Source organism: Coregonus clupeaformis, chromosome 25 (genome assembly GCF_020615455.1).
Source record: "Coregonus clupeaformis isolate EN_2021a chromosome 25, ASM2061545v1, whole genome shotgun sequence".
Lineage (NCBI taxonomy): Eukaryota > Metazoa > Chordata > Actinopteri > Salmoniformes > Salmonidae > Coregonus > Coregonus clupeaformis.
The window spans coordinates 9,206,976-9,228,907 of NC_059216.1; the positions used below are offsets into that span (position 1 = coordinate 9,206,976).

General features: G+C 46.6%; 2 protein-coding genes across 2 annotated transcripts in view; both read right to left on the reverse strand.

The window, feature by feature from the left end:
- The window catches only part of LOC121539262 (regulator of G-protein signaling 6-like), a 101,835-nt gene extending 98,021 nt beyond the window's left edge, over nt 1-3,814 (reverse strand). The window contains exon 1 of the mRNA XM_041847623.2: nt 3,749-3,814. The gene's annotated coding sequence lies outside the window, so the exon portion shown is untranslated. The remainder of the gene's footprint in view (nt 1-3,748) is intronic.
- LOC121539263 (signal-induced proliferation-associated 1-like protein 1) overlaps nt 1-21,932 on the reverse strand; it is an 87,951-nt gene that overhangs the window by 7,129 nt on the left and 58,890 nt on the right. Inside the window, exons 8-20 of the mRNA XM_041847625.2 lie at nt 19,086-19,665; nt 17,888-18,162; nt 17,501-17,755; nt 15,164-15,313; nt 14,717-14,856; nt 14,491-14,567; nt 13,943-14,313; nt 7,544-7,768; nt 7,086-7,242; nt 5,090-5,291; nt 4,676-4,819; nt 4,436-4,544; nt 3,749-3,827 (exon numbers count right to left, since the gene is read on the reverse strand). Coding sequence (XP_041703559.2) covers nt 3,749-3,827; nt 4,436-4,544; nt 4,676-4,819; nt 5,090-5,291; nt 7,086-7,242; nt 7,544-7,768; nt 13,943-14,313; nt 14,491-14,567; nt 14,717-14,856; nt 15,164-15,313; nt 17,501-17,755; nt 17,888-18,162; nt 19,086-19,665 — 2,764 coding nt within the window. The remainder of the gene's footprint in view (nt 1-3,748; nt 3,828-4,435; nt 4,545-4,675; nt 4,820-5,089; nt 5,292-7,085; nt 7,243-7,543; nt 7,769-13,942; nt 14,314-14,490; nt 14,568-14,716; nt 14,857-15,163; nt 15,314-17,500; nt 17,756-17,887; nt 18,163-19,085; nt 19,666-21,932) is intronic.

Genomic DNA, 21,932 nt, shown 5'->3' on the forward strand with positions numbered 1-21,932 from the left:
CCTCGATCTGGGGCTCCACGCAAGATCTCACCCCGTGGGGTCAAAATGATCACAAGAACGGTGAGCAAAAATCCCAGAACCACACGGGGGGACCTAGTGAATGACCTGCAGAGAGCTGGGACCAAAGTAACAAAGCCTACCATCAGTAACACACTACGCCGCCAGGGACTCAAATCCTGCAGTGCCAGACGTGTCCCCCTGCTTAAGCCAGTACATGTCCAGGCCCGTCTGAAGTTTGCTAGAGTGCATTTGGTTGATCCAGAAGAGGATTGGGAGAATGTCATATGGTCAGATTAAACCAAAATATAACTTTTTGGTAAAAACTCAACTCGTCGTGTTTGGAGGACAAAGAATGCTGAGTTGCATCCAAAGAACACCATACCTACTGTGAAGCATGGGGGTGGAAACATCATGCTTTGGGGCTGTTTTTCTGCAAAGGGACCAGGACGACTGATCCGTGTAAAGGAAAGAATGAATAGGGCCATGTATCGTGAGATTTTGAGTGAAAACCTCCTTCCATCAGCAAGGGCATTGAAGATGAAACGTGGCTGGGTCTTTCAGCATGACAATGATCCCAAACACACCGCCCGGGCAACGAAGGAGTGGCTTCGTAAGAAGCATTTCAAGGTCCTGGAGTGGCCTAGCCAGTCTCCAGATCTCAACCCCATAGAAAATCTTTGAAGGGGAGTTGAAAGTCTGTGTTGCCCAGCGACAGCCCCAAAACATCACTGCTCTAGAGGAGATCTGCATGGAGGAATGGGCCAAAATACCAGCAACAGTGTGTGAAAACCTTGTGAAGACTTACAGAAAACGTTTGACCTGTGTCATTGCCAACAAAGGGTATATAACAAAGTATTGAGAAACTTTTGTTATTGACCAAATACTTATTTTCCACCATAATTTGCAAATAAATTCATAAAAAATCCTACAATGTGATTTTCTGGAGAAAAAAAATCTCATTTTGTCTGTCATAGTTGACGTGTACCTATGTTTTTTAAAATTACAGGCCTCTCTCATCTTTTTAAGTGGGAGAACTTGCACAATTGGTGGCTGACTAAATACTTTTCCCCCCCACTGTATATATATATATATTTACACATACATATCCTTTTTTAAAATATATTTCCCTTTATTACTTTCCAACCCCACCACCCCTTCCCTAATTGGAGTAAACTAGTGAACAACAATGCTTAGGCCTCTACTTCCAGCTTATACATACAATATACATTTTATGGACACAGTCGATTTTACAATAATTATATTTTGTTTGTTTTTACTCCTGAACTTCCTCTACCCTCAACCTCTCTGATCATTTTCATGATGTCCATCCGGTTTGCTTCTACACTGTGTGCACAATTATTAGGCAAGTCAGTATTTTGACCATATTATCATTATTATGCATATTTCCCAACTCCAAGCTATATAAACTGGAATGCTTATTGGATTTAAGCATATCAGGTGATGTGTATTTGTGTAATGAGGGAGGGTGTGGCCTAAGGAGATCAACACCCTATATCAAGGTGTGTATAATTATTAGGCAGCTTCTTTTCCTCAGGCAAAATGGGCCAAAAAAGAGATTTAACTGACTCTGAAAAGTCAAAAATTGTAAAAAGTATTTCAGAGGGATGCAGCACTCTTGAAATTGCTAAGATATTGGGGCGTGATCACAGAACCATCAAATGTTTTGTTGCAAATAGTCAACAGGGTCGCAAGAGCCGTGTTGAGAAAAAAAGATGCAAATTAACTGCGAAAGATTTGAGAAGAATCAAACATGAAGCTACCAGGAACCCATTATCCTCCAGTGCTGTCATATTCCAGTACTGCAACTGCAACCTAAGGGCTGTAAGTAAGCATTTCACTGTAATGTCTGCACCTGTTGTATTCGGCGCATGTGACCAATAAAATTTGATTTGATTTGATTTACCTGGAGTGCCCAGAAGTACAAGGTGTTCAGGGCTCAGAGACATGGCCAAGGTAAGGAAGGCTGAAACCCGACCACCACTGAACAAGACACATAAGTTGAAACGTCAAGACTGGGCCAAGAAATATCTGAAGACAGATTTTTCAAAGGTTTTATGGACTGATGAGATGAGAGTGACTCTTGACGGACCAGATGGATGGGCCCGTGGCTGGATCAGTAACGGGCACGGAGCTCCACTTCGACTCAGACGCCAGCAAGGTGGAGGTGGGGTACTGGTATGGGCTGGTATTATTAAAGATGAGCTAGTTGGACCTTTTCAGGTTGAAGATGGACTCAAACTCAACTCCCAAACCTACTCCCAGTTTTTAGAAGACACTTTCTTCAAGCAGTGGTACAGGAAAAAGTCTGGATCTTTCAAGAAGACCATGATCGTCAACAGATCAAGAAACTGACAGACTCCCAGACACTGGTGGCTATATTGGTCACAGATTTTTTTTTTTTAAATGTCAGAAATGTGTATTTGTACATTTTTAGTTGTTTGTTTATTATTCTCACTTTAACAGATGAAAATAAACAAGTGAGATGGGGAACTTTTCGTTTTTCATTTAGTTGCATAATAATTCTGCACACTTAGATATTCTCCAAAGAAAGCCAAACCTCACTTTTACTTTCTTAAATATTCAGGTTTGAGGTTTATTAAGATTTTGGATTGACCGAGAGCACTGTAGTTGTTCAATAATAAAATGTATCCTCAATCATACAACTTGCCTAATAATTGTGCACACAGTGTATATGCCATATCCTTCTAACTGTGCTCTTTCACAAAAGCTCTCAACCTATAACCTATATACTTATTATGGACACAGTATGCTTACATTATTAGTTATCTTGTTGTTATTAGTTGTTGTTAGTTGTTATTAGTCCCATCCTTCAACTCCATTCAACACTATCCATCTATCTCTTAACATCATCCATATTGGATTTCTATTTGCCATATATTTTTCAACTGTACTGTGATGTTTTACAAATGTTCTGAACCTTTCTATTCTCATTGTTTCTACAGATTGTAAATTGAAAATAAACATTTTTGTAAAAGTATTATTATATTATTGATTGATTGACTGCCTTTTCAGATCACCCAGTAATGCTATCTGCAGGGTTAGCGCCAGGTAAATATTGCAATCCTTTAGCCATTCCTGGACCTGTGTCCAAAAACAAGCTACAAATGGACAGTACCAAAACAAATGATCTAATGATTCTGTCTCTTCGCAGCAAAATCTGCAGAGCTGGGAAGATTGTATCCCCCATATAAATAACATTCTATTAGTAGCAAGAATTTTATATAATAATTTAAATTGAACAATTGAATCCGGTGTCGTTTTGCGTATCAGTTCACAAAAACTATGCCATGGGATCGGTACGTCAAAAATCTGTGTTCTCCATCTTCTTTTTGAATAGGGAGCCAATTAGTTTTCAGCACTTTTATTTCCATGACTGAGCAAAACTCGTTTTCTCATGGCTCTCTCTTGTCCCTCTGCAGCAGAAATATGGTGAGCAATATGTTTGGAACATCGAATCGCAATAAAATCACAGTATCGAATTGCAATACATATAGAATCGTGAGAATCGTTATCCATATCACATCGGCACCTAAGTACCATGATAATATCGTATGGTGAAGTCCCTGGCAATTCCCAGCCCTGCTCTTTCAACTGTTCTTTCTACTGGTCTAACCCCTGTTAGGGAAAGGGCACAAGGTTTATTAGTAAGAACTGAACAGAAGAACAGAAATGCCTAGGCTAGAGAACTGGTTGTGTCTTGTCTCACCTTATTAAGGTCGTCCTGAAGTAGCTTCACCATGGACTCCAGCTGGCTCACCTTCCCCATCAGACAGGCTGGGCTCTCACTGTGGGAGGGGAAACACTGTTAACTACCATATTCTAAACTAAAACAAGACTAGCATGACCTGGGGCATATTGGCTTAAAATAGTCAGAGGAGTTTTTCCTAACCATGTGACCTGGCCAGGAAAAACTGTGCCCAAGTTGTAGGATAAACTCCTGGCCCTACCTACAGTACCAGTCAAAGTTTGGACACACCTACTCATTCCAGGGTTTTTCTTTATTTCCCTCATTAAAATGCAAATCAATTTATAACATTTTGACATGCATTTTTCTGGATTTTTTTGTTGTTATTCTGTCTCTCACTGTTCAAATAAACCTACCATTAAAATTATAGACTGATCATTTCTTTTGTCAGTGGGCAAACTTACAAAATCAGCAGGGGATCAAATACTTTTTTCCCTCATTGTCTATTTTGATTTGTTTAACACTTTGATGGTTACTACATGATTCCATGTGTTATTTCATAGTTTTGATGTCTTCACTATTATTGTACAATGTAGAAAATAGTAAAAAAATAAAGAAAAACCCTTGAATGACTAGGTGTCTCCAAACTTTTGACTGGTACTGTATGTCTACAGAATTCTCTGGACGTGCATGGTAAGTGGGTCTTACCCAGGCGAGGGGTGTGTCTGTGGGGCAGCCTGGGGTTCTGCCTGCTGGGGGCTGGTGTCTGTGACCTCTGGCCTGGAGCTTTCATCATTTACAGATAACAGTCTCTGAACTGCAAAGCCAGAGAAAAACAGAACAGTTACAGCTTCAGTCACAGCTCAGATGGACAACACACAGCAATGAGACAGAGCGCCACTGCCCTCTGCTGGTAAAGGTAGTACATTTCTACTTTACTCTGCCTACCCTCGAAGGCCTTGGCAGCATCTACCAGGTTGGACCAATCCAGAGCGCAGTCAGCTCCAGAGTTAGGTAGGGGCATGAGGCCTGGGTCCCCCAGCTGCTGCCTCCTGCACCCCTGGTCCTGGCTGGACGACTCACACAGGTCACCTGCAGGGGAGAGGAGTGCGGGAGGAGAGACATCAGATTACAACAGAGCCCCAACATATCCGAAGACTTTCTCATCAAATAAAGCACTAAAAAAGATGACCAATTATACTCCACATAACTCTGTGGTTACCCACACTTAAGGAGTTATGGCATTACTCTGATAACACCTCTAGGATAAACCGCGCTCCCTTGGTTTGAGATGGAACTCATGTAGGATGAGATGGCATTGGCTTTACTCAAGGATAACTTGCAGGATAATCTGAGGCTCACCCAGAGACTTGTGTGAGGGTTGTCTGGGTGGCGCGTGGCGGGCGGTGGGTGAGCGGGGCAATGTGGAGCAGCTGAAGAGCAGGTCGTTGGGCGTCTCTCTGGGCCCGCTGTACGAGGGCTCCCGCTGCCCGCTGTAGATGCTCTCGTCTGACAGGGTCCTCTGCAGGGAGCGGCGGGTGGGCGGGGGGGCGGGGAATGAGGGCTGGAGAGAGTGAGGGGGAGATAGAGGAGCACCGTGAGGCTGCTGATTGACCTATACACTCAGCCTTTAGCATGTTGCAGAGTTTACCTGGCGAAGCAGGGAAGGGAGTTAATCAAGCAAATACTCATATCAACTACTCTTGAATACGTTTTTTATACACTACCGGTCAAAGGTTTTAGAACACCTACTCATTCAAGGGTTTTTCTTAATTTTTTACTATTTTCTACATTGTAGAATAATAGTGAAGTCATCAAAATTATGAAATAACACATATGGAATCACGAATTAACCGAAAAAGTGTTAAATAAATCAAAATATATTTTATATTTGAGATTCTTCAAATAGCCAACCTTTGCCTTGATGACAGCTTTGCACACTCTTGGCATTATCTCAACCAGCTTCATGAGGTAGTCACCTGGAATGCATTTCAATTAACAGGTGTGCCTTGTTAAAAGTTAATTTGTGGAATTTCTTTCCTTCTTAATGCGTTTGAGCTAATCAGTTGTGTTTTGACAAGGTAGGGGGGGACGGTATACAGAAGATAGCCCTATTTGGTAAAAGACCAAGTCCATATTATGGCAAGAACAGCTCATATAAGCAAAGAGAAACGACAGTCCATCATTACTTGAAGACATGAAGGTCAGTCAATACGGAAAGTTTCAAGAACTTTGAAAGTTTCTTCAAATGCAGTCGCAAAAACCATCAAGTGCTATGATGAAACTGGCTCTCATGAGGACCCAGAGTCACCTCTGCTGCAGAGGATAAGTTAATTAGAGTTACCGTCCTCAGAAAATAAATGCTTCACAGAGTTCGAGTAACAGACACATCTCAACATCAACTGTTCAGAGGAGACTGTGTGAATCAGGCCTTCATGGTCGAATTGCTGCAAAGAAACCACTACTAAAGGACACCAATAAGAAGAAGAGACTTGTTTGGGCATTAGACCGGTGGAAATTTGTCCTTTGGTCTGGAGTCCAAATTGGAGATTTTGGTTCCAACCGCTGTACCGCTGTGTCTTTGTGAGACGCGGTGTGGGTGAACAGATGATCTTCGCAAGTGTATTTCCCACCGTAAAGCTTGAAGGAGGAGGTGTTATGGTGTGAGGGTGCTTTGCTGGTGTCACTGTCTGTGATTTATTTAGAATTCAAGGCACACTTAACCAGCATGGCTACCACAGCATTCTGCAGCGATACGCCGTACCATCTGGTTTGTCCTTAGTGGGACTATCATTTGTTTTTCAACAGGACAATGACCCAACACACCTTCAGGCTGTGTAAGGGATATTTTACCAAGAAGGAGAGTGATGGAGTGCTGCATCAGATGACCTGGCCTACACAATCCCCCGACCTCAACCCAATTGAGATGGTTTGGGATGAGTCGGACCGCAGAGTGAAGGAAAAGCAGCCAACAAGTGCTCAGCATATGTGGGAACTCCTTCAAGACTGTTGGAAAAGCATTCCAGGTGAAGTTGGTTGAGAGAATGCCAAGAGTGTGCAAAGCTGTCATCAAGGCAAAGGGTGGCTATTTGAAGAATCTCAAATATAAAATATATTTTGACTTGTTTAACACTTTTTTGGTTACTACATGTTTCCATATGTGTTATTTTATAGTTTTGATGTCTTCACTATTATTCTACAATGTAGAAAATAGTAAAAATAAAGAAAAACCCTTGAGTGAGTAGGTGTTCTAAAACTTTTGACCGGTAGTGTATATATTTCAAATTTTAACTATGTGATTTCTCATCAATGTGACAATAACTTCCATAGTAAAATGGATGATGGTGCTGCCAGCTACCTTTTGGTCATGGGAGGAGGGCGGGGGGCTGTCTAGGGTGATGAGTTTCTTCAGGTCCTCCTGCAGGTTGGACTTGTTGACCCGCTGGGGGGATTGGGCCCTGAGCTGGGCCCGGAGCTGGGGCTGGCCAGCCAGCAACCCATCACTCTGGTGACGTCTGAGGAAGAGGGAGAGCGAAGACCAGCAGTGTTACGGTGCCGATCTCAGTTCAACCACATGGTGGGACTGTTGCACTTGTTTATAAACAAACATGAGCCATGACGGAGGTGGGAAATGCATCTCCTCTCAGTTGACTCAGATCTTAAGCCTCTATAACATCAACAATCTAGGACAGTAGGATTTGTTTGTATGGGGAAATAACATCCTTTCACAACAAGACTCACAGTGTAATGGCCTCATTGATGTATCAATAAACACATGTATGTTCAACATTCCTTCTCTATTTCCCCCATGCTCACTTGCGTTTGTTGCCAAAGTCCACAGAGTTGATGGTGCCTCCCGGCTTCCTCCAGCCGATAAGGAACTTGGAGGTGGCTCCCTGGCGGGGATAGAAGCTTTTGGGGGCTCCAGGGGAGAGGGAAGTCTCGGATGTGGGGGAGGTGGTCAGGGCTGACTCCTCCTGGGAGGAGCTGGGGCTACAGCCTGTACCCATGGGACTGCCCGAGTGGCCCGAGCTCAGGGTACTGGGAAGAAAAACAAACAGCTAGTATAGGTATATTTATAAACTGGGTGATTCGAGCCCTGAATGCTGATTGGCTGAAAGACGTGGTATATGAGCCAATATAGCACGGGTATGACAAAACATTTATTTTGTACTGTTCTAATTACGTTTGTAACCAGTTTATAATAGCAATAAGGCACCTCATGGGTTTGTAGTATATGGCCAAAACACCACGGCTATGGGCTGTATCCAGGCACTCCGTGTTGCATCGTGCTTAAGAACAGCCCTTAGCCATGGTATATTGGCCATATACAGTGGCTTGCGAAAGTATTCACCCCCTTGTCATTTTTCCTATTTTCTTGCCTTACAACCTGAAATAAAATAGATTTTTGGGGGGGTTGTATCATTTGATTTACACAACATGCCTACCACTTTGAAGATGCAAAATATTTTTTCTTGTGAAACAAACAAGAAATAGGACAAAAAAACTGAAAACTTGAGCATGCATAACTATTCAACCCCCCATCATACTTAGGTAGCCTACTGGCAATCATGGGTTGTGGGATCTTGTTCCGTGCGTAGGCTTGTTTTGTGTTTAGCCTGAGGACTTCACGTTACGTTGGTTTGTTGTTTTGTTCGTGTCTTTATCGTTTAAATAAACATGTATGCATTTCACGCTGCACCATGGTCTGACCCGTCCTTAAACGAGCGTGACAGAAGATCCCACCAAACACGGACCAAGCAGCGTGCCCAGGAGGGGCAAACACCCTGGAGATGTGGTCTTGGGAGGAGATATTTGCAGGGAAAGGACCATGGGCGAAGGTAGCTGCCCAGGCAGGAGAGGAGCAACGGCAACACAGAGGGTGCCGGTCGAGGAGGAAGCACGAGAAGCAGCCCCAATAAAAAAAATTGGGGGGGTCACACAGGGTGGTTGGCGGAGCCTAGGTTCAGAGCAGAGCCAACTCCCCGTACTCACGCTAGGAAGCGTGTGACTGGGCAGGCTCCGTGTTATGCGGAGCTACGTACTGTGTCGCCAGTGCGCCGGCACAGTCCTGTACGTCCTGTGCTAGCACCACGCACGTGCCGTGCGAAAATGGGCATCCAGCCAGGACGGGTTGTGCGGCTCAACGCTCCTGGTCTCCAGTACGCCTCCTCGGTCCCGCATATCCTGCGCCGGTTCTACGTACTGTATCGCCAGTGCGCGTGCACAGCCCAGTGCGTCCTGTGCTAATGCCACACACGTACTGTGCGGAAGTAGGCATCCAGCCAGGACGGGTTGTGCCAGCTCTCCGCTCCAGACCTCCAGTCCGCCTCCACAGTCCGGCCTGGCCTGTTCCTGTTCCTCGCAACAAGCCAGTGGTGCGTGTTCCCAGTCCGGTATGGCCCGTGCCTGCTCCCCGCACCAAGCTGGTGGTGCGTGTCGCCAGCCCGGTACGCCCCGTACCTGCTCCCCGCACCAAGCCAGTGGTGCGTGTCGCCAGCCCGGTACGACCCGTACCTGCTCCCCGCACCAAGCCAGTGGTGTGTGTCCCCAGTCCGGCCCGGCCCGTTCCTGCTCCCCGCACCAAGCCAGTGGTGCGTGTTCACAGTCCGGCCCGGCCCGTTCCTGCTCCCCGCACCAAGCCAGTGGTGTGTGTTCCCAGTCCGGTACGGCCCGTGCCTGCTCCCCGCACCAAGCTGGTAGTGCGTGTCGCCAGCCCGGTACGCCCTGTACCTGCTCCCCGCACCAAGCCAGTGGTGCGTGTCGCCAGCCCGGTACGACCCGTACCTGCTCCCCGCACCAAGCCAGTGGTGTGTGTCCCCAGTCTGGCCCGGCCCCTTCCTGCTCCCCGCACCAAGACAGTGGTGCGTGTTCCCAGTCCGGCCCGGCCCGTGCCTGCTCCCCGCACCAAGCCAGTGTTGCGTGTCGCCAGTCCGGCCCGTTCCTGCTCCTCGCACCAAGCCAGTGGTGCGTGTTCCTAGTCCGGTTCGGCCCGTGCCTGCTCCTCGCACCAGACCAGTGGTGCGTGTGTCCAGTCCGGCACGGCCCGTGCCCGTTCCACCGGTGCCTGGTCCGGCACCGGTCAGCTGCTCCAGTCCGGAGCCAGAGCAGTTCGCTCCACCGGTGCCTGATCCAGCTCCGGTCAGCTGCTCCACTCCGGAGCCAGAGCAGTCCGCTCCACTGGGATCCAGTCCAGCGCCGGTCAGCTGCTCCACTCCGGAGCCAGAGCAGTCCGCTCCACCGGGGTCCAGTCCAGCTCCGGTCAGCTGCTCCACTCCGGAGCCAGAGCAGTCCACTCCACCGGTGCTGAGTCCAGCTCCGGTCAGCGGCTCCAGTCCGGAGCCAGAGTAGTCCGCTCGAGGTTCGAGGTTCAGGTTTGGGGTCTCCCACACCAGGGTCCAGACAGGGCTTGGTACATCGTGGGAGGAAGGAGAGGGGAAGCAGCGCGCCTAGGTCCAGACCAGACCAGGGGCGTAACGGGGAGGCGGAATGCCCACCCGGACCCTTCCCTGTTATGTCAGGTTGGTGCGGTCGGAGTCCGCACCTTTGGGGGGTACTGTCACGCCCTGACTCATGGGACTCTTGTATGGTGAGTCAGGGTGTGGATATTCTATGTTAGTATTTCTATGTTGCATTCTAGGTTGTGTAGTTCTATGTTTGGCCGGGTGTGATTCCCAATCAGAGGCAGCTGTCGCTCGTTGTCTCTGATTGGGGATCATACTTAGGTAGCCTATTGGCAATCATGGGTTGTGGATCTTGTTCCGTGTGTAGGCTTGTTTTGTGTTTAGCCTGAGGACTTCACGTTACGTTGGTTTGTTGTTTTGTTCGTGTGTTTATCGTTTAAATAAACATGTATGCATTTCACGCTGCGCCGTGGTCTGACCCGTCCTTAAGCGAGCGTGAAATCTGGACTTTGACTAAGGCCATTCCAAGACATTTAAATGTTTCCCCTTAAACCACTTGAGTGTTGCTTTAGCAGTATGCTTAGGGTCATTGTCCTGCTGGAAGGTGAACCTCCGTCCCAGTCTCAAATCTCTGGAAGACTGAAATAGGTTTCCCTCAAGAATTTCCCTGTATTTAGTGCCATCCATCATTCCTTCAAATCTGACCAGTTTCCCAGTCCCTGCCGATGAAAAACATCCCCACAGCATAATGGTGCCACCACCATGCTTCACTGTGGGGATGGTGTTCTCGGGGTGATGAGAGGTGTTGGGTTTCTTGATGGCCAAAAAGCTCAATTTTAGTCTCATCTGACCAGAGTACCTTCTTCCATATGTTTGGGGAGCCTCCAACATCGCTTTTGGCGAACACCAAAAGTGTTTGCTTATTTCTTTCTTTAAGCAATGGTTTTTTTTCTGGCCACTGTTCCGTAAAGCCCAGCTCTGTGGAGTGTCTGGGTTAAAGTGGTCCTATGGACAGATACTCCAATCTCCGCTGTGGAGCTTTGCAGCTCCTTCAGGGTTATCTTTGGTCTCTTTGTTGCCTCTCTGATTAATGCCCTCCTTGCCTGGTCTGTGAGTTTTGGTTGGCGGCCCTCTCTTGGCAGGTTTGTTGTGGTGCCATATTTGTTCCATTTTTTAAATAATGGATTTAATGGTGCTCCGTGGGATGTTCAAAGTTTCTGATATTTTTTTATAACCCAACCCTGATCTGTACTTCTCTAAAACTTTGTCCCTGACCTGTTTGGAGAGCTCCTTGGTCTTCATGGTGCCGCTTGGTGGTGCCCCTTGCTTAGTGGAGTTGCAGACTCTGGGGCCTTTCAGAACAGGTGTATATATACTCAGATCATGTGACACTTAGATTGCACACAGGTGGACTTTATTAAACTAATTATGTGACTTCTGAAGGTAATTGGTTGCACCAGATCTTATTTAGGGGCTTCATAGCAAAGGGGGTGAATACATATGCACGCACCACTTTTCCGTTATGTTTTGAAACAAGTTATTTTTTTCATTTCACTTCACCAATTCGGACTATTTTACATGAAATCCAAATAAAAATCCATTTAAATTACAGGTTGTAATGCAACAAAATAGGAAAAACGCCAAGGGGGATGAATACTTTTGCAAGGCACTGTACCACACCCCCTTGTGCCTTATTGCTTAATTATATTTATATACAGTACCAGTCAAAAGTTTGGACACACCTACTAATTCCAGGGTTTTTCTTTATTTTTACTACTTTCTACATTGTAGAATAATAGTGAAGACATCAAAACTATGAAATAACACATATGGAATCATGTAGTAACCAAAAAAGTCTTAAACAAATCAACATGGGGGGGTTATACAGAAGACAGCACTATTTGGTAAGAAATAATTATGGCAAGAACAGCTCATATAAGCAAAGAGAAACGACAGTCCATCATTACTTTAAGACATGAAGGTCAGTCAATACGGAACATTTCAAGAACTTTGAAAGTTTCTTCAAGTGCAGTCACAAAAAACATCAAGCGCTATGATGAAACTGGCTCTTATGAGGACCGCCACAGGAATGGAAGACCCAGAGTTACCTCTGTTGCAGAGGATAAGTTCATTAGAGTTACCAGCCTCAGAAATTGCAGCCCAAATAAATGCTTCACAGAGTTCAAGTAACAGACACATCTCAACATCAACTATTCAGAGGAGACTGTGTGAATCAGGCCTTCATGGTCGAATTGCTGCAAAGAAACCACTACTAAAGGACACCAATAAGAAGAAGAGACTTGTTTGGGCCATGAAACACGAGCAATGGACATTAGACCGCTGGAAATCTTTCCTTTGGTCTGGTGTCCAAATTGGAGATTTTTTGTTCAAACCACCGTATCTTTGTGAGAACGGTGTGCGGGAACGGATGATCTCTGCATGTATATTTCCCACCGTAAAGCATGGAGGAGGAGGTGTTATGGTGTGGGGGTGCTTTTCTGGTGACACTGTCTGTGATTTATTTAGAATTCAAGGCACACTTAACCAGCATGGCTACCACAGCATTCTGCAGCGATACGCCATCCCATCTGGTTTGGGCTTAGTTGGAATATCATTTGTTTTTCAACAGGACAATGACCCAACACACCTTCAGGCTGTGTAAGGGATATTTTACCAAAAAGGAGAGTGATGGAGTGCTGCATCAGATGACCTGGCCTCCACAATCCCCCGACCTCAACCCAATTGAGATGGTTTGGGATGAGTCGGACCGCAGAGTGAAGGAAAAGCAGCCAACAAGTGCTCAGCATTTGTGGGAACTCCTTCAAGACTGTGGGAAAAGCATTCCAGGTGAAGCTGGTTGAGAGAATGCCAAGAGTGTGCAAAGCTGTCATCAACGCACAGGGTGGCTATTTGAAGAATCTCAAATATAAAATATATTTTGATTTGTTTAACACTTTTTTGGTTACTACATGATTCCATATGTGTTATTTCATAGTTTTGATGTCTTCACTATTATTCTACAATGTAAAACATTGTAGAAATAAAGAAAAACCCTTGAATGAGTAGGTGTTTCCAAACTTTTGACTGGTAGTGTACATTTCTGTAATGTGCACTTATCTAAATTATGAACACATTTCTGTACACTCAGTTTAAAAACTATTTCAAAAACACCTGGTACTTTTGGCTACTTTCCCCAACACACTACATTTCTGATATTTCCACATCTGAGATGATAGTAATAAATAGGTCACAGTGTCCTTGGATTTCTTTTACTTTAACATTTCAAACAATATTCCTCCCCAGTTTGTCATGAAAGCGAGCGTCTCCCTCCTCAGACATGCTGTGTGTAAAACAAAGTCACTAGTCTGGTGGTGCTGGAGCTATTTCAGGGCCACAGAGGAGAGGCTGAGGAAAGACTGAGAGGAGGAAAGCCTCTGTTCACTCAAAGTAACGGTGGTTTAGAGTGTTAACAGTGCTGAGCTCTCACATTCAGCATTCCTCAGTGTTTCAAGTGCTCTCTTTCTCTCTGTGAGAACCTGGCTCACACAAACACGCACGCACACACACACACACAGAGACACACAGGGAAACACAGACACACACGCACAGCAGACTGCAGCTTGCTACCTCTTTCACCGCCAAACTGCAAGGCTTCTGAGTTTTCCATCTGGGACAATAGGGGATATTTATGGACTACAATGCATCACTGTCTGCTTAATGAAACATTGATATGTGAGAGGAAACCTATTGGCTGCATAAAGAGCTGACTGTAATAGAACTCTAGTGTAGCACAACACAGGGAGGCACACACCTGGAGTGGGACGCAGCATCACTGAGGGTGTAGGAGCCACTGTCCGGGGCTGGGGGGAACACAGGGGGGCTCTGGGCTGGGTCCTCGCTGCTTCCTGGGGGTCCGGGGGAGTCTGGGGCTGAAGGAGAGGTCTCTGGGGCCCGCCGCTCTTTGGCCCTGGAGCCCCCGGACCCTGAGGCCCCGTAAGAGGTAGCGTCGATGCCGCTGTCTGTGGACGCCCCCTGCAGGTAGCTGTTAAGCTCTGAGTCAGGCCGCACCCCCGTCCTGCTGGAGCCAATCTCATACCACTTCTCATCACTGTGGGTGGAGCTGGAGGCGTTACTGGACAGTGTGTTACTGCCTGATTGGCTGGAGGAGTAGGAAGCTTCCACCTGTAGAGACAGAGACCATACAGTCACTTCCTGGTTGTTTGACCACAGTAAATAAAGACTACTTTAACATAGACAACAATCATTGCCAAGCTAGCTATATTCCTATGTCTATCCACTACAGCCTCTTCACTAAACCTTAAAATACATATTTGGTCATATCTGAGCCTGCTGCCTGACCTTGATGTTCTTGTTGGGGGAAAGGTGTCCCCCCTGCTCCTGGAGACGAGGTACTGCAGCCTTGGAGACAGCTGGGTCTGGGAGGGAAAGGAGCAAACAGAGGAATGAGACAACCAGATAACAAAATGAGTAACATAGAGAGGTAGTCCTGTCTCTGACTCTCATCCTCTGCATCACCCAAAACACCAGACATGACATGGGCATTTTCTAAAGCATGTCCTCTTACCTGTTGTGGCTCTCTCGGCTCCCCTGTTGGCCCCCTCCCCCTCTCGGGGCCATCCGGGGGCAGGCTTAGTCCCGTTAGCCACTTCTCCAACTCCCTGACGCTCAGCAGACACAGGGGAGTGACGGTTATTGTTGTTAAACCTGGAAAAGAGATGGAAGAAGAGGGCATTATGTCTAGCTGCATCATTTACTGAACAAAACAGGAGTAGTTTAAGTCTTGGAGAGTACAACATATCAGTCATTACAACATATCATTATATTTGAGTCATTTCCTTTCTGTTGTTGGATAACTCCCGAAGTAGTCATTAAAGTAAATGCAGACTACATCTGGAAATAAAGCAATTAAAGCGAAACCCTGCAGCGAATTTGGGTCTGTGTATGATCTGGGTATGGTCTGAATGTAGCCTTAGATTGGCCCAGGTTTGTTCCGGGCTGAGTAACCTCTCACCCGTCTGGCATGGACTTCTGTCTGCAGTGGTTGGAGCTTGCACTCCCGGTGTCTGTGTAGGAGAGACTGTTGGGGGAGTTGCTGGTGTGTGGAGAGCGGCCCATCACGATGGAACAGGCCAGGGCATAGTTATCATTCCCTGGGGAATACCTGAGGGAGGGATCCATACCAACACACATATGGAGTTATCGTTTAGGTTATTTCAATATGTTGAATGACAGAAAGAAAGGAAGCATAACGATTCCACCACTAGTGCTGAGCAATTAACCGAAATGTAAAGGAAAACTATAATTAACTACAATGACTAGCATCCATTGAGCCTACAGCTGCCTGTTCTCATTGGTTCTTGCCGGGCAAGTCTGTTGGGCCGGCAGACAGACAGACACTGAGAGGAAGAGCGATAGAGACACCAGAGGGATAGAGAGTGGTTGTTAGCTACACTATATATACAAAAGTATGTGGACACCCCTTCAAATTAGTGGATTTGGCAATTTCAGCCACACCCGTTGCTGACAGGTGTATAAAATCGAGCACACAGCCATGCAATCTCCATAGAAACATTGGCAGTAGAATGGCCTTACTGAAGAGCTCAGTGACTTTCAATGTGGCACCATCATAGGATGCCACCTTTCCAACAAGTCAGTCAAATTTCTGACCTGCTAGAGATGCACAGGTCAACTATAAGTGCTGTTATTGTGAAATGGAAACATCTAGGAGCAACAACGGCTCAGCCACGAAGTGGTAGGCCACACAAGCTCACAGAACGGGACCGGCGAGTGCTGAAGCGCATAGCGCATAAAAATGGTCTGTCCTCGGTTGCAACACTCACTACCTAGTTCCAAACTGCCTCTGGAAGCAACGTCAGCACAATAACTGTTCGTCGGGAGCTTCATAAAATGGGTTTCATGGCCGAGCAGCTGTACACAAGCCTAAGATCACCATGCGCAATTCCAAGTGTTGGCTCGAGTGGTGTAAAGCTCGCCGGCATTGGACTCTGGAGCAGTGGAAACGCGTTCTCTGGAGTGATGAATCACGCTTCACCATCTGGCAGTCTGATGGACAAATCTGAGTTTGGCGGATGCCAGGAGAACACTACCTGCCCCAATGCATAGTTACAACTGTAAAGTTTGTTGGAGGAGGAATAATGGTCTGGGGCTGTTTTTCATGGTTCTGGCTAGGCCCCTTAGTTCCAGTGAAGGGAAAACTTAACGCTACAACATACAATGACATTCTAGACAATTCTGTGCTTCCAACTTTGTGGCAACCGTTTGGGGAAGGCCCTTTCCTGTTTCATGACAATGCCCCCGTGCACAAAGCGAGGTCCATACAGAAATGGTTTATCGAGATCGGTGTGGAAGAACTTGACTGGCCTGCACAGAGCCCTGACCTCAACCCCATCAAACACCTTTGGGATGAATTGGAACGTCGACTGCGAGTCAGGCCTAATCGCCCAACATCAGTGCCCGACCTCACTAATGCTCTTGTGGCTGAATGGAAGCAAGTCCCCGCAGCAATGTTCCAACATATAGTGGAAAGCCTTCCCAGAAGTGTGGAGGCTGTTATAGCAGCAAAGGGGAGACCAACTCCATACTAATGCCCATGATTTTGGAATGAGATGTTTGACGAGCATGTGTCCACAAACTTTTGGTCATGTAGTGTAGTTGTTATTTAGCGGCCTTAAAAGTATGGCTTGTCTACTTTGAAGAACTACTGAAATAGTGATTTTGTCAGACAACAGACAGCTAGCCAGCTAGACTAGCCTAGTAGCCTGAAGGATGTCTCTTTGGGGAGCACAGAGACACATGGCTGGCTGGTTGCTACTGTCTGAGCAGATATGAGAAGATGACTTGGAATTAAATAGTAAGTCATCAAACACATTATAATTTCTTTTAAGTAAAGCAATGTTAATAAAGTATGGTTAATTAATAAGTGATATGCAGTAATGAGCAGTCACTACCTTCATTGGGGTTTTATTAATTTAATAATAAAGTCATAATTATACTAAAAACAAATATGTAGTACACACAACCAAAATATATTATTTAAGTAAAGTAATATGAATAAATGATGGTTAGAGACTCATAAGTGAAAGTAATGGGCAGTCACTACTATCAATTGTTTTATTCTGTGTTGTTATAGTATTGAACCCACATAATGCATTTATTGTTCCAAAAAAATTGAAACCGAAATTGAAAATTTGATTATTTTTCAAAAACCTAACCGAAACCGAACCAACCTCAAAAAGCACTAATCGCTCAGCACTATCCACCACTAAGCTTAAAGCTTGTACACCTTCCCTCCTATTTATCATATCAATAGCTGGGGTGGCTCTCTTACCTTTTGGGGTTGAGAGGGCGCCCGTCGCTGGACACACTGCGAGGGATGACTCCGGCACAGTCTTGGTAGTCTGAAGCCGGGGCCTTGATGAGCGTCCCCCCCAGGGCCCCTGTGGTGCGGCTCTGGGTGCTGGAGGAGGTGCGGGGCCACTTATTGTTGTTGTTGCTGCGGAAGGGGAATTTAAACTCATAGGGCATCCCCTCCTTGTGGTTCTTATAGTCCACCAGGGGCATGTGGTACAGCTCTGAACAGCCTCTGTGAGAGGAAACAGAAATATACACTAAAAACACTGCAATGCTGCCCAAGTACCCAAATGCATGCTACTGATATGACTGATGGAGGGGCATATCTGTTGATGATAGATGATTGGCTGTCTATGAGCTGTACCTGCGAGGGGTGGAGTCCTCGTGCGGGGGGATGATGACCACCTTGACGGTGACAGAGGTCCTCAGCAGGTCAATCATCTGCTCGTGGGACAGCGATGCCACGGCCACCTTACATATCTCTACCAGCCTGCTGCCCTGGCGCAGCCCTGCCTGCCAGGCGTACCCATAGGGCTCGACCTCCGCTACGATGCCCTCAAAGTTCACATGGAAGCCCAGCTGGCCCAGACCGTTCCTCCTCAGGATCATCTCTGTGGTCTGGCTGCCCTTCGTCAGAAGCTAGGGACAGACAGGAGAGGAGGTTGGTAGAGCATGGCGCTTGCAACGCCAGGGTTGTGGGTTCGTTTCCCACGGGGGGCAAGTATGAAAATGTATGCACTCACTAACTGTAAGTCGCTCTGGATAAGAGCATCTGCTAAATGACTAAAATGTAAACATGTAAAATGAGGAGGAGGAGGAGACAGGAGGGGTAGGAGGAAGAGGTGGATAAGTGAGGAAAGAGTTTTTACTACAAAGCATAAGAATCCTCTAAATCAAAAGACAGACAATGTTGGCTGAAGTCTGAATCTTTTAATCTTAACTATTCTGTTGGCTGCTACTGTAAAGCACACCATATAACCCCAAATGTGCCCCATGGCAAAGATCTGATACACATGCCAGCACAGACACACGCCAGCACAGATTGAATCTATCATCAGCGGATGCAGCACCCTTCAATTAAAGTGTTTGTGTACAGGGGTGAGTGTTTAAGGAGACACTGGTAGTAACCCTGCCTGGCCCTTCTGAACCAGTGTCAGGTGAAAAGAGTTTGTAACATAATACTTAACATAGAGCTCCAGGCAACCACAACAGAGCCAGAGCAGGATGTTATGCTACAACGCTGATGATGCCTCTGCTTTCCCACAAGAAAGGGTATGGCTTGAACACACACACTAACTAAACACAAACATGAAATAAGCCTTAGCAAACAGCGTTAATCTTTCATTGAAGACAACTGGCATTGCCTAATCTCATGTGAATGATTACACTACCTCTCCAAATAAGGTCACACTGGCTATTTCACCACAATGCTGAGTGCTATACAGTATCTCCTTTGAACATAATGGATAGTCAGAGGTGGAGATTAGAGATGTATTCATTATAACACATTTGTTAGTGATTAAAATATCTTATCTGGCTTGACTAACTGTGCTGCTACTGACCTCCAGGCGTTTGACCACCTCTCCAAAGTCTTCCGTGTTGTTGTTGATGGAGCGCAGCGACACGCTCTCCCCACGCTCATAGTAGATCTTCATGGAGGCGGGGCTGCCCGAGGACCAGCCAATGACGTCGCGCGTGGCGCAGTTGAAGACCACGGCCTTGGCTTCCTGGTCCAATAGGATGAGGAAGTCATTGGAGATGGCCAGTAGACACTCCCTCTCTGCCCCGGCTACCTGGTCCTCTGCATGCACCGGCCATGTCACCGCCCCCAGGCTCCGTAGCTCCGCCCCGCTGTATGGCCGCACCCTCTCTCTCCGCTTGTGAGCCAATGAGATGAAGGGGAATTTCCCTGTGGGCTCCACCGGCGTGCCGGTCACGTGACGTTCTGCCAGGTCCCGCAGGTACTCCTGTCGTGTGCGTGTCGCCATGGCACCGAACTTCTCAGACTTGTGGGCGGCGTTCTCAGCGTTGATAACCTTGGCCAGCAGGAAGTCCCTGAAGACGCTGGACTTGGGGAAGGTCACGCCCTTGGGGATAGGGGGGCCAAAGGAGGGCACGTCCCTGGAACGAGTCACAGCCACGCTGGAGAGAGAGAGAGAGAGAGAGAGAGAGAGCGAGAGAGAGAGAGAGAGAGAGAGAGAGAGAGAGAGAGAGAGAGAGAGAGAGAGAGAGAGAGAGAGATCACTAATTAGTAAGAACAGAGGGAGGGAGTCCTACACCCAATCTCAATGGATCTCCAGGGCACTAGATCTGAGAGAATTGGATAGGAGTAAGCAAGATGGCAAGGTGTAGCTTTCTCATACCTATCCTCTCAGGGAGAACATGACAGAAATTAATTTGGTTTGGTGACACTGGGCCTAGAGTGCAGAAAACAGTAGAATAGGCTGGGAAAGAAGAGGAGTGACATCCTTATAGAGTTTTCCCTTGGCTATTGTTCCATTTCGCGCGAGTCTTCCTAAAGGAGGGCGTGAGTCTACCTAAAGGAGGGCGTGAGTCTTCCTAAAGGAGGGTGTGAGTCTTCCTAAAGGAGGGCGTGAGTCTTCCTAAAGGAGGGCGTGAATCTTCCTAAAGGAGGGCGTGAGTCTTCCTAAAGGAGGGCGTGAGTCTTCCTAAAGGAGGGGGTGAGTCTTCCTAAAGGAGGGGGTGAGTCTTCCTAAAGGAGGGGGTGAGTCTTCCGAAAGGAGGGCGTGAGTCTTCCTAAAGGAGGGCGTGAGTCTTCCTAAAGGAGGGCATGAGTCTCCCTAAAGGAGGGGGTGAGTCTTCCTAAAGGAGGGCGTGAGTCTTCCTTAAGGAGGGGGTGAGTCTTCCTAAAGGAGGGGGTGAGTCTTCCTAAAGGAGGGCGTGAGTCTTCCTAAAGGAGGGCGTGAGTCTTCCTAAAGGAGGGGGTGAGTCTTCCTAAAGGAGGGCGTGAGTCTTCCTATGGGCAAGGCTCTCCTTAGGTTACCTACTACTCTTCCCAGTCAACTACCATTGTTGCTCCACAATAGGCCTCCTAGAGTTGAATTACTATTCATTAGTCATGAAGTAGACCTGGATATGAAACACTGTCTCATTTCCATTGTTAACCACCTGATTTCCCATACACACACTGACAATACATCAGTCTTTGGCAGGCTACACGGCAGGTTTCTTTTCTACTCACAACACAATGAGACAAGTTAGCATGAAAGCTAACCTAGTTCTGATGCAGATAATTGGCAATGATTGGCTTCCAAATCAATACATAACCCAACAATGGTGAGGTAAGGCTGAACAGCAGCACTATAGAAACCCACTGCAGGCCAGGCTTGGGTAGGCTGATGTCAGAGTCATGACAATCCTCAGTCCATTAAACAGATAACATAATGATCGCATGTGACATTACAGCCCAAGCCTCGCTAAACCAGGCAGGCGTATATATATATATACATTCAGCACATCTGACAAGCCAGCTACCACTGAGACGGCCACTCTCAGTCAGCCCCAGATCACAGAGAAGAGGAGTGGAGTGGAGGAGGCTACTCCCAATTTTTCTAAACAAAGCTCTGTTCGTTATGCAATATGGATGAGTTAATCATCTGTGTTTGGACAGCAGTTGATAGCACAAGATTATGACCAGGCTCTATCACTAGGCTGTATCACTAGGCTGTATCACTAGGCTGTATCACTAGCCTCTATCACTAGGCTGTATCACTAGGCTCTATCACTAGCCTGTATCACTAGGCTGTATCACTAGGCTGTATCACTAGGCTGTATCACTAGGCTGTATCACTAGGCTGTATCACTAGGCTGTATCACTAGGCTCTATCACTAGGCTCTATCACTAGGCTGTATCACTAGGCTCTATCACTAGGCTGTATCACTAGGCTCTATCACTAGGCTGTATCACTAGGCTCTATCACTAGGCTCTATCACTAGGCTGTATCACTAGGCTGTTTCACTAGGCTGTATCACTAGGCTGTATCACTAGGCTGTATCACTAGGCTGTATCACTAGGCTGTATCACTAGGCTGTATCACTAGGCTCTATCACTAGGCTCTATCACTAGGCTGTATCACTAGGCTGTATCACTAGGCTCTATCACTAGGCTGTATCACTAGGCTCTATCACTAGGCTGTATCACTAGGCTCTATCACTAGGCTCTATCACTAGGCTGTATCACTAGGCTGTTTCACTAGGCTGTTTCACTAGGCTGTATCACTAGGCTGTATCACTAGGCTGTATCACTAGGCTGTTTCACTAGGCTGTATCACTAGGCTGTATCACTAGGCTGTATCACTAGGCTGTATCACTAGGCTGTATCACTAGGCTGTTTCACTAGGCTGGCCACGGGCCAACTACTGCTCCAATAGTAATTTTGGGCTGAAGAT